Source organism: Pundamilia nyererei, unplaced genomic scaffold, assembly GCF_000239375.1.
Source record: "Pundamilia nyererei isolate P.nyererei 1_Seehausen unplaced genomic scaffold, PunNye1.0 scaffold00063, whole genome shotgun sequence".
Classification (NCBI taxonomy): domain Eukaryota; kingdom Metazoa; phylum Chordata; class Actinopteri; order Cichliformes; family Cichlidae; genus Pundamilia; species Pundamilia nyererei.
Window position 1 is genome coordinate 1,879,568 of NW_005187464.1, and position 12,875 is coordinate 1,892,442.

The 12,875-nt window shown below is 40.1% G+C and overlaps 1 protein-coding gene across 1 annotated transcript; it reads left to right on the top strand.

Moving 5' to 3' along the window:
* Window positions 1–2,306: 2,306 nt before the first annotated feature.
* On the top strand, window positions 2,307–12,321 carry slc2a11l (solute carrier family 2 member 11, like). The gene is made up of 12 exons (XM_013911397.1): window positions 2,307–3,356; window positions 6,935–7,033; window positions 7,129–7,289; window positions 7,417–7,541; window positions 7,654–7,783; window positions 8,637–8,785; window positions 8,879–9,066; window positions 9,298–9,408; window positions 9,946–10,047; window positions 11,692–11,767; window positions 11,884–12,011; window positions 12,115–12,321. Exons 1-12 carry the CDS (start codon window positions 2,307–2,309, stop codon window positions 12,319–12,321), a joined length of 2,526 nt encoding a protein of 841 aa, XP_013766851.1.
* Window positions 12,322–12,875: the final 554 nt, after the last annotated feature.

Sequence of the window (12,875 nt, forward strand, 5' to 3'; positions counted from 1 at the left end):
TGCCATGGGTCTCCGTCTACTTAGGAGGACTTCACGAGTTTGGCACCAGGCCTTGAGTGTCAGTTTCTACTGCCAAGTGTTTCTGAGACAGCCTGAAACAAAGAGCCCAGACTCAGAAATACAGAGTTATTTCCTGGGAATATAAATGGAGAAACTGACACATTGTTCCAAATCTAAAGTCAGTGCAAGGGATGGAAGATGCAAAACATGTCACTGACACATGACAAGAGAAAACACCAGACTATCACAGAGCCAACACAAAGAGACAGACAACCATTTGCCCTCACATTTACACCTCTAGGAAATTTAGGATCAATAATTATCCCAACTCCACTAACTGCTTGTCTTTGAACTGTGGGAGGATCCCAGAGGACCCGGACAGAATTCACGCAGATACATGGGAGGAACATGCAAACTCATCTGAGGTGACTGTGTTAAGTACTGCACCACTGTGCTGCTTTTCCCATTTGTGTACTAAACATTCTTACACCATACACAATATAAACAAAATCTCTACCGTGGTTAAAAGTTTGCAAGAACCGAAACTGCTTGGATAAAAGTGAAGACAGTTTGGATAAATGCAATGGAAAAATAACAGCACTCATGAAAATGCTAAGTGACACCTCGGTTTGGAGCAGCTTCTCAGGCTGACTTCATTTAAGGCGTTCTTCACTGATTCATTTTGCACTTCTATTAAACTGGAGGGCTCACAAGAGACCACTTAAAACAAGAATGAGTTTTGCCTCCATCTCTGTGCGGGAACGCTTTGGCTGTCTATATACAGAATGTATATTAATAATATTATTATTGTTATCATTACCATTAAGTGAAGATTTGTCCTGCTGGTGATGCTAAATAAAAGGGCTAGGGATCACCAGGGTTATTAGGGTTTGTCTTATGGATATCTGGTAGTTGTTGACACAGTTTAGTTTGAAGTTCTTAGAAAATGTAAGAAGAGTCTCACTGCTTTGCACCCACTCAAAACCACTCTGGACATTTATTTGAGCAGTTATTTTGAAGCATTATCTAAATGAACCTTAATTAAATTACATTTTAATGGAGACATAAAAAGTACATTTGTACAATCACCAGTTCAATCTGATAAATGCAGCTTCAAACCTGCTGACTTTGCTTCAAATTTAGGTTTAACAAGCTTTCCTATTTTAACTTGTACTTTCACCCTTGTATTTGCTGTTTTAGCACAGATTTCAGTTTGATTTTCTTTCAGTGGCATCTTTCTCTCTCTTATAACATCCCAGGCCAAACCCTGCCAGATAAAAGAAACAGTTCTCACCTTCTGATGGAGGTAGCATGGCATAAAGGAGTGGTTCCAAGGGCTTGGCGAAGAGCAGGAGGTATTCTGATCCCTAAGGAGAAGAACTTCTCATCCATCAGCCACTTTCGTCAGTTTAGCCTGCTGAATGTAGAGGGAAAGATCTTCTTCAGTGTCTTGGTCAAAGACTATCTACTTTCTTGCAAAGAAATAACTATGCTGACAGATCAGTGCAGAAGGCCAGCATCCGGGGCTTCTTGGGATGTCTGGAGCATGCCACCGTCATCTGGCACCAGATTCAAACTGCCAAGAAAGAACGAAGAGACCTTCATCTGGCCTTTTGATCAGTTCTGCATGAGATCTTGTGGATGGCCTTCAACTATTTCAGTGTACCAAACAACATCACAGGACTGGTCAAGACCTATTTTCAGGATTTATAGTTTTGTGTGAGAGCTGAGAACACCACCACAGCCTGGCAGCATCTGGGAATTGGAGTTATGGCAGGCTGTACGATTTCTCTTCTGGCATTTATCATGACAATGGAGTTGGTCATGCGGGCATCTTGGTGGGTAGCGGGAGATGAGAGACTCAGTAGTGGCCTTCGTCTTCCTCCCATTAGAGTCTACATGGATGACATGACCATCATTACGAAAACAAAACCATGTACTAGGTGATTGCTATAAGCTCCGGGAAAACATCGAATGGGCAAGAATGGAGTTTAAGCCAAGTAAATCTCACAGCATCTCCATCATAAAAGGAAAACTGACAGCCGAGCAATTCTATATCAGTGGAGAACCAATTCCAACAGTCTTAGAGAAGTCCATCAAGAGCCTGGGACAGTGGTATAATGCAGATGTGGCAACTTGAACAACTAAGGCAGAACATGGCTAACGACCTCAAGCGGATTAACAACACTGCACTCTGAGGGAAACTGAAGCGCTGGTGCTTCCAGTTTGGGTTATTACCCAGACTACTGTGGCCGTTGACAGTGTACGAGGTATCACTCAGTCATGCCAATCAACTAAAGAGGCTAATGAGCTCCTACGATAAGAAGTGGCTCAGACTTCCCAAATTCCTCAGCAGAGTTGGAATCTACAGTGAATGGATACTGTCATTGCCTATCCCTAAATTGAGGCTTGAGATCACACTCACGGAATTCCGGGACCCAATAGTGAGAGGCACTGCTCCCACCCTAGCAACAGGGAGGAAGTGGACCCCAGCCACAGCTGTGCCACGGGCCAAATCTGCTCTTCGCCATTGTGACGTGGTGGGTCACGTCCAACTTGGCAAAAGAGGATTTGGTCTTGGAGCAGTAACACCTCTGTGGCAACAGGCATCTGTAACCGAACGTCAAAAAATGGTGGTGGAGGAGGTGCGTCGACAGGAGGAAACAGTAAGACATGCCAGAGCCATAGCACTGGCCAAGCAGGGTCGCTGGATGAATTGGGAAAGTGTTGAAAAGAGGAAACTCACATGGAGTGAAATCTGGGGAATGGAGTCCAATAGGCTAAGTTTCATCATCCGAGCGACATACGATGTGCTACCTTCCCCAATAAATCTGCAGCTGTGGTTTGGAAAGGACCCATCTTGCACCCTGTGTACAGTCACAGCAACATTTAAGCACATCTCGGTTGGTTGTAGGACTAGCCTTACTCAGGGCAGATACACATGGAGACACAATCAGGTCCTCAGGTGTCTAGCTGAGAAAATTGAGAGCAAGATAAAATCCATCAACGCTCAACCTTTCATGAACCAAGAGGAGCGTCAGTATTCATCAGCATTTGTCTGGGAGGGGGACAAGCCGAGGACTAGCCCTTCAACCTCACTGAAGGTTGCCAGGGATTGGCAGATGCAAGTGGACTTGGATCAGAGGCAAATTTTTCCCACAGAGATCGTAAGAACTACTCTGCGACCAGACCGCGTCCTTAGGTCTAACTCCCAAAAATTTGTGTACGTAACTGAGCTGATGGTACCATGGGAGGAAGCAATTGAAGAAGCATTTGAGCGTAAGACACTGCGCTATGCCAACTTGCCAGCTGAGGCAGAGGACAGAGGCTGGGAGATCAAAGTGTGCCCGGTGGAAGTGGGGTGCAGGTGCTTTGTTGCCAGTACAACAGCAAACCTGTTTATAGAGTTTGGGATCAGAGGACAGGCACGACAGCAGGCTATAAGAGAATTAGCTAACACTGCTGAGAGGACCAGTCACTGGTTATGGCTAAAGAGGGCTGACATCACTTGGGTAGCTAAGGCAGTCTGCTAACCGTGAGACAACCCGTGGTGGGCCTGCCTCAGGAGAGGGTGTCAAAAGGGTGGAAAACCTAACAGTAGAAATTTTGCTGGTTGACTGATACAGCTGGCTAAGAGCCTACTGGGAGCTGTGCAGTTCATGAAAGTGAAACCTAAAGGAGGAATGAAAGAGAAAAAAAGAAAAAGAAAAAAATGTTCTGCTCTTCTCCCCTCTGCTCTTCTTCCCTTTTCTGGGAGGCAGTGGGGAGGTAGAGCGCACAGCCCAATCCGGCGGGGAGGTGCGGGATGCCAGGCACTCTCTGCTCTCTTCTATTTTGTCTCTTTTGTCTTACTTCTCTCTATTACCTTTTCTATTCCTTTGAAGAAGTGAGGCTCCATAAATATTAGAGAGGTAAGTATTATTTCTCAGTTGCGGTGAATTGATAGAAGAAAATAAATTGTAGAAAACTAAACAGAAGAAAGTAGAAGAGAAATAACAATTTAAAAGTTTATTTTAAATTGACACACTGACACACTCTGGGGCTTGATCAACCCTGGCAGGGCCTCCTTGGATGAGGGTGTCTAGTGATAACACCCGATGAATCCAAGGTCCACTACTGACGATGTGTCCCAAATTTTAATATGATAATGTAGACCAGATCTCTAATCCCTAAACCTAACCAAGGAGGGTAAAAAATTGTGGATTAGCCTGGGGATTAAAGACCAAAACACCCTGTGAAGTTGAGGCACACAATGATGTGTCTCACTGGTAAAGTTTGTGGAACTTTTCAGAACAGAGCCTAAAGGAGAGAGCACGAGTTAACAAAGAAAGTCGATAACGCTGATGTCACCCCTATTATTGCTGACGGGGTCTTTATGTTTTCTGAGGATAGCTAGCACAAAGAAAGCATCATAATGTTGAAGTGTCTTTGTAGTACCCAGCAAACATACTACAAAGCCACACCAGGTCACGGTGATAGTGTACCATGGGGCACATAGTATGGGCTTGGGACCCATCTGGGGCTCCAGCCATGTTTGCTTGGTATAGCTGGTCTCAGTTAGCACACAACACAGATTGCTCATGGTTTAACTTTGCTCATGTTTCACCAACACCATTTAAAACCAGTGTATTGTATTTAAGTTCTAGTTGTTTGTTTTGATAGATCATCACAGTATTTTGACAGGAATGTTCTCTTCACACAGGAGAGTGATGGGCAGGTGGATGTGGCTGCAGTTACAGGCTTATAAAGAAGATCGGCCTATGCTTCTCAGAGTGGGAAGTCTGACATAGAGACTCACAGCTATTCAAAATAACTTTTATCCAACAACAAAGTCAGAGAATTGAACAGCAACGTGTGCAACCTGTACAACATTGATACTGATGATTTTATTTTTGCCCTGCATTAGTAGGTTTTTCATGAATATTGTGGGGGGTTTTTTTTTTATATGTATGTAGGTTTGCCTTCCTTGGTGAAATATATATTTATGTATCTTTTACTGATTTCAGATGAAGATCATTTTCCCCTTTATCCCCATTGTTTCTTTAGTCCTTTTCACTATTGACAACGAGTCAATTTGGAGCCCAAGTTAAAGATTGAATCCTTTATAATTTGATCTGAGGGTGCATGTGTGGTTCTCCAAAGAAAGAAAAAACACACTGGTTCATCATTCAGTTCGCAGTAATGACTCCGTAAGAAAAGTCTTACAGCTTTCTCATAAAGTGTCAGCTGTTTCTCCTTCAGTCAAGCTGAAAATACAGCCTCAACGGCAGTTGCAAAAGCTTCATTCACCAGCAGGAATTTTTTTTTAAAGTTCTGGTCTTTCAGTGCTTTATTGACAGTGTTTTTAGTCTGAAGCTGACTCTGCTTCCTCTCTGGAGGTCAGCTGTGTGACATCTGGCTGCATCATGTGTCAGACACAGACACACTGTCTCCTTGGGACAGTTGTGCACAGCTTTTGTCCTTTTTGGAGAACCGGCTTACTTTTGAGAACCAGATGTTATGTAACAAAATTTGCGCTTTTCACAGTGAAGCGTCTTACTGCTGCTTTTGATCGTTGGTTGATACTTTATATTTGTGATTCTGACTCTGAACCAGAGTTTTGTAATAATAGGTGTGTTGGGCCACTCTTGTTTTTCCAGTGGAAACGAATGAAACGGCTTAATTTGGGTATCAAACCTAAGAAGCAACACTTTAAATAAATAGACATCTCACTGTGCCTTTCAAAGACAGATTACTATACACAATTAACAAAGGATTTAGAATAAAAAGAAACTCCCACACAATATTTTTTTTTTTACAAAACAAAAGTGCAAGACCAATGTGTTTCTTTCTTTGCTGAAGAATCTTCCAGCAACATCCAGTTTCTCCTGTTCACTGTTTGTATAACTGAATGAGGTATGTGCAAACATTAAGGAAGTTATGTTGGTTGTAGCTTAATGTTTACTGACAACTGACACTGAGGTTTTCCCTGTCTGGATAGCTAATACATTTTCCAAAATGTAACCTTTCTTTTGAGACTTATGGCTCTGTATCCCTTCCATGAGATGATTTTCCTGTTGTGTTTTGTGATGCAATTCTCCACTAAGCTTTGAGACAAATAAAAATAGGTTAAAGGTTTTGGCTTAACTTCATAATCACGTCTTTGTCTCTCTCTGTGTAATTTTTTCAAACTTTTAAACAGATTGCAGGACAATAAATAACTTTTCTTTAGAGCAGCCTGTTAACCCTCTCAGGCCCAAATTAAGTTTTTTGTTGCTAATGCACAACCAAGTCCTGCAGCGGTACTTCTGAGTAAAAAAAACTCATTAAATATGTATGTGGGGTAATCAGGTTGTTAGTTTTTAACTGTTGCAAATCTGCAACTTCTGCCTGGAGAGGGTTAAGGGTCTTTCATGATCACTGGGCAGAATCCTTAAGCAAACAAAAGTCATGCCCACATGACTTATTCCACATCAGACACATAACTTTTTAAGTTGTTGTTTTTGTTCCAAACACCTTTTATTCTTTGGCCCAGAAAAAAGTTAATCATTTCAGCGCTCAGTTAAATGTGTGCTGCATCCATGTGAATGATCTGAAAAGACTTCTCACCCGAAAGCGACAGACCTACAACAATGATTCAGCACTTAGGACTCCTGGTAGGTGACAGTTAAAACTATTTTTATGTTTACATTATGTTTTTTGAATTGTGAATGGCTAGCTCAAGCATATAAATGAAAGGAAAACTTCTTTTTTTTTATATTTAAATGACTGCTGTATATGGAGAATTGACACAATCCATAAAAATAATTGAACATACAGACTGACAGGTGTAAGTTTAGGGAAATGTGGTATTGAAAAATTAAAATTTGATTATTTAGCATGATTGACGTTAAACAAAATGTACCTACATTTTCCATAAAAACATTTCTTGATTTCTTTAAAAACATTTTTACAGGTAGCTTATCCTGTTGTATTTGCTGCAATTTTTGTGTGTGGTATCGGTGGGACATTTCATTATGGATACAGCGTGTCTGTGATGACCTCCCCCTCTGTTGTAAGTGAGATACTTTACTAAATTAAAATACAGACAACCTTAAGCTGTATTTTCAGCATGCATAGACAAGTCTATACCTGTTCACCTTGTTGTAGTTTATAAAGGAGCTGGTGAAGCAAACATGCGTGCAAAGATACGGTCTCTCCCTGGAGCCATGGCAGCTCTCGCTCATCTGGTCCTTCACAGTGTCCATTTTCTGCATTGGGGGTTTACTGGGGTCGCTAGCTGCTGGTTCACTGGCGTCAAAATTTGGCAGGTTGGTGTACATGAGCATAAAAATTCCATATTCTGTTTAGCTATTAACATGGCACTGTCAAAGACATGCAAAAATAGATGTTCTGCGTTGGCCTCAGGCTCAAAGTCTCTGTTTTCCTGTCCCATAGAAAGCGATGCCTTTTGTTAAACAACTTTGTGGCTATACTTGGCAGCGTGTTGATGCTCTTGAGTAAAACAGCCATGTCCTTTGAGATGATCATGGCAGGACGATTTTTCTTTGGCATTAATTCAGGTAACCTTTTGAGCAAACTCACTGGAGCTAGTTTCCCGGCTGTCCAAACTGTCACCTCATTGAATCTGGTCAGATTGTGTATGTGTGTTGTTGATTTTTCCTGTTACTTTAGGAGCCAGTCTTGCAGTTTATCCAATGTACGTCATGGAAATCGCTCCTCGGAAGCTGAAAGGGATTGTTGGCATGTTCATTGGTTCCTTCATGTCTTTGGGGAAGTTCTCTGGCCAACTGCTGGGGATCAGGTGAGGTAGCCTACATGTGAAAACGAAAGTATCTCACAGTCCTGTGAAAAACTAAGTACATCTCGTGATTCTAACACCTTCAGCAGAAATAACCAGAAGTAATCATTTTCTGTATAACATCATCATTCTCTCATTGTGGAGGAAATTTGGCTCACTCTTCTTCACAGCGCTGCTTTGGGCATTCATTTAGCTTTCTTAAGAGCTCACCACAGCATTTCAGTCAGGTCTTAATTTTGACTGAGTCACTGCAGCCAATGCAACAGGACTGCAAAGGGTCAGATCATGTGGTATTACAATGTGGGACATATTCACATATTTGTAGAAATTTGTTTGTGGATTGGTAAATTTCATCTGGCCATTTCTCTGTAAGATGTTCTTTTGACTTGTTACCGTTAGCCTAATTAGATGCAAAATGTTCCTTCAACTCCTTAGTAAAACTTAATTTCCCAGCCTTTCATTGCACATTCCCAGCTTTTTTGAGCTGTCTTGTTGCCATGAAATTCATCATGAGCTAATATTTTACATGAAATTTTAAACAACATATCTTTTCTATTTTGAACAAAATCTGAAATTTGAAAATCATTTGCATTCAGCTTTTATTTGCATTCTACACAACATCACTACTTTAAGGTTTTTATAGTATTTAACTGTATTTCTGAAAAACAGTCCTTTATGGTTCGTATTATTTGCAATTTATTTAAGTGCAATTTATTGCACTTTGTTACCATGTATGAAAGAATTATATGCAAAAATCTTTGTCCCTTTAAAACTTTTCATAACTGTGTTTTTGGAAGCATGTTGCTATTTTAGATATTAACCTGTGATAACTTGCCTATTGATGTTATACTTGCAGTGAGTTACTTGGTACAGAGAAGCTGTGGCCCTGGCTGCTTGGTTTCATCGGTTTCACTGGGTTGTTTCAACTCATCACCCTGTTCTTCCTGCCAGAATCTCCCAGCTTCCTGTTGCTGGACAGAGGAGACCAACGAACCTGTGAAAAAGGTGTACAAAAACATTTTTAGCCTTAGGGGATTTTTTTTACTTAGTGACTGTTAACTTACCATTTAAATCTCATGTTTTTTCATGCCACCTTAGCTTTAAAGCAGCTTTGGGGCAATAAGGACTACAGCAGAGAGATCGAGGAGATGCTGGAGGAGAAAGCTGCCCTGCAGAGTGTCCGCAGCTACTCAGTGTTGGAGCTGATTCAGAACAAAACGATCCGCTGGCAGCTGATCACTGTCGCTGTAACTTTCACCTCAGTGCAGCTCTGTGGCATCAATGCTGTGAGTGTATATGCTAGAAAGAGAGGAGTCTTTCTTTCACCACTCTCTGTAATCTCCTTTTTTAGATTATGTTCTTTCAAAAAATCCTGTAATGTCTAAATATAATAAAATGTAATAAATACATAACTAACAATAACAGTGAAATATTCAGCAGGAAAACTGGCCAGTTTCAGTAAAATGAATAGAAACATTACACAGTTTCTTATCTGTGTATGTTTAACTTCTCTACAGGTGTACTTTTATTCTTTTGATGTGTTTCGTGCGGCGGGAATCCCAGAAGAAAAGTTACGATACGCTGCCTTGGGGACAGGGCTCTGTGAATTTTCTACTGTTGTATTCTGTGTAAGTACTCTTTCACTGATATCCAATCATGTTTGTATCCAATAAAAAACGGACTGTCCAGCAAAATATAGGTGCTCAGCTCAAGAACGACAAACTTTAAAGGACAAAAAGTAGTGCAGCACAATGACTGATCCAAAGGTGTTTACTTGTGCAAACAGACTAGCATTTCAGCAGGTGGAGCCAGAGTGGACAAAAACTAACAAGGGCAACTTGTGTCCTATGACTCATCGTCATTTCTTTGTTCAGACTTCTGTTGAAATGTTAGTCACTTAGCACAAGCCAATTTTAGGGAAACTTTGTGTTTAACATCCTGTAAACACTCTATCATTAATGTTTGTTTTATTTACTTCCTGCTGATGTATCAAATCATTTAAGGGAAAAAAACGTCTGGAGGTCTCACCAGTGATGTAAATGCCTTGTGGCAGCTGTTTTCATGTGTAATCGTAGCTCCCCCATGTGGCTGTTTAATTAATTGTTTAATTTTAATTCTGTGCAAAACATTTACAGCAGCAGGCTAAATCTGTTCTCATGTTGCAGTTCATGATTATTAACAGAACAGGAAAAACGGCCCTGCTCTTCAGAGGCTACGCAGGAATGTCTGTGACACTAGTTTTCCTCACCATCACTTTGTACCTGCAAGTAAGTCACTGCAAAACTAACCACTTTTAAAAATATATTTATATATACACTACCAGTCAAATGTTTTAGGACACATTATTTTTTTCCATTTTTTAATTGAAAATTACGCTGTTTAATGTCTCATTACACCCTGAAATGAAAGCATAGTACAAATAAGCTGTTGGAGTTAAAAGAGAAATCATGGAATCAATTTATAGACAAAGATGTATTCTAAAGTTTTGATTTATCAAAGTAGCCAGCTTTGGCAGATATAACAGCTGAACACACCCGTGGCATTTTTTCTGCAATAGAAATCCAATATTCTTCAGGAAGTTCTTCCCATATCTTTTGCAGAAGTTCCCATAAATGTGTGACACTTGTAGATTGCTTTGCTTTCACTCTTCTTTCCAGTTCATCCCAAACCAGCTTGATGGGGTTTCAGTCTGGAGCCTGTGCTGGCCTCTCCATGTTTTCAAGCTTATTATCTTATTCTTTTTTTCCTGAGGTAGTTCTGGTAAAGCTTGGACTTATCTTTTGGGTCATTATCTTGCTGTAGGATAAACCCCAACTAGGCGCATACCCGAGGGTGTTGCTTGGGGCTGCAGAAAGCTGTGGTAGCCGTTTTGGTTCAGGGTCCCTTTCACTCTCACCATCAAATTTCCTTCACCACGTTTGACAGTTGATACCACACATTGTGAAACCATCCTTTCGCCTACTCGAAAGGGTAGTTATGATGGGAAGATTTCAAATTTTGATTAGTCCATAATACCTTTTTCCAGTCTTCAGTAGTGCAATGGCAGTGTTTCATGGCCCAGGCAAGCCTTTTGTCTTATTCTGATTATTCTTAGCAATGGCTTTCTTATTGCTACTTGTCCTGTTAAACCTGCTCAAAGTCTTCTCTTCACAGTTGAAACTGGGACTTGCTTATTACGACCTCTATTAAGCTGTGCTTGAAACTGTTGTCCTGTGAGCCGCCTATCACGCAAACTGTTAACTCTCAGAAACTCGTCCTCTGATTCAGTTGTAGCTTTGGGTCTGCCAGAGCTCTTCCTATCTGAGTTTCTGAGTGCCTTTTGATGTCGAAGGAAACTGTACTCACTGAAACCTTTACTTTCTTTGCAATTTCTCAGTAGGAAAAACCTACATTTTTAGGTGCTATGATGGTCTGTCTCTCTTCCATTTTTCTCGCCATTTTTGTAGCCACACACTTTCTGTAGTACAATACTGTTCAACTGATGCTCACGAGGGCATGGTACCACAGTGTGTTCCAGCACTGCTTTTATGCAGACAGAGGGGGCAGTAAGTAATCCAGAAAAGTTGCAATTAGTAGCACCAGCTTTCAATGGTTGATCAACCTCCATTGCTGAACGACAGCTTTAAATTGTTAACCCATTTTGTGTTCCCCGAAAAAGACCTTTTTAAAATAATTTTGAAATGTATATTATTTTTTAGTTTTGGGTAAACTTACCTTCACAAAAAAAAAAAAAAACATCTGGCAGTTGACCACTTACCTTTGTACCATTTCAAACTATTCACTGGACTTGAATGACTTGAATTGTGATAAATGACTGGAAAAATTGGGGTGTTCTGAAACCTTTGACAGATAGTATATACATCTGCATATCTGAATAAATAAACAAACTTAAACCCTTTTGTTTTCCTCAGAGTCAGGTCTCCTGGATGCCGTACTGCAGCATGGTCCTTATTTTCCTCTGTATAGTCTTTTTTGCCATTGGTCCAGGTACGTTTATCTCTCAAGCTAATATTTCTAAAGACTGTAAAATTAACACCAAGAAGTTTTTCTTTTTGACCAAACAATGAGGAGATCTTATTGTAGCATGTACATTTTCCCCAAAGTTGGAGTTACACCTAGTCTTCCAGGGGAACTCTTTGCTCAGCCTTTCAGATCGGCTGCGTACACAATCTCTTGCAGCCTCAACTGGTTAGTCCTGTTTGTGGTTGGGATGGTCTTCCCCATCCTAGTGGTAAGTTTGTTAAAAGTATGTAAAATGTGGCATATTTTTAAGATCATTTGAAATGTGTCAAGCACAAGGACTGACAAATTGCCTCCAAATGCTTTATTTCCAGGAGAAACTGGATTACTTTTGCTTTCTCATTTTTCTGTTTTCTTGCTTCATCTGTGGGCTTTATATGAAGTTCAACGTCCCCGAAATCAAAAATAAGACACCGCTGGAGATCGCTGCAGAATTTGATAAGAAGCATTGCAAACCCAAAAGAGAAGACGTGACTGAGAAGTACGCCAATAGAATCATATCATACGAAACCAAACTGTGATTAGATTTATTAAAAAAAATGAAAATATGCTGTTAAATGTGCAGCTAGAATTAGTCACTGTATGTCAGACAGACAGGATATGAATGACGTTAATAAATATTTAGGATTAAACTGGTCATCAAGGACATAGCACAGAGGTGGGTTTTTTGTTTTTGTTTTTTTTTTTACTGATGAAGGACATTCACACTGCACCAAAATAACTGTGTAATACAAAAAACAAATAAATGACAGAAAAGTCATTTTATCTACTATAAAAACGTTTTTTCTTTTTTTCTTTTTCTTTCTTTACAATGGGTACGCAGTAAGATAAAAAACAAACAAACAAAAAATTAAATATAAAATAGGACATTTTCTGTCAATGAATAATTTATTTCTGTTTTCATACCTGAACTTTTTTTGTAATTTATAACATTTCTGTCAAACATTTTCTCACAGTTTATACCCGAACTTTCTTTCATTTACTACAACAGTATAGTATATGCCGTAGAAAAACTGAGCTGTGCTGTTGTAACTGCACTTCTTTTTCTTATGTTAAGATGTCTTAGGGATTCAGT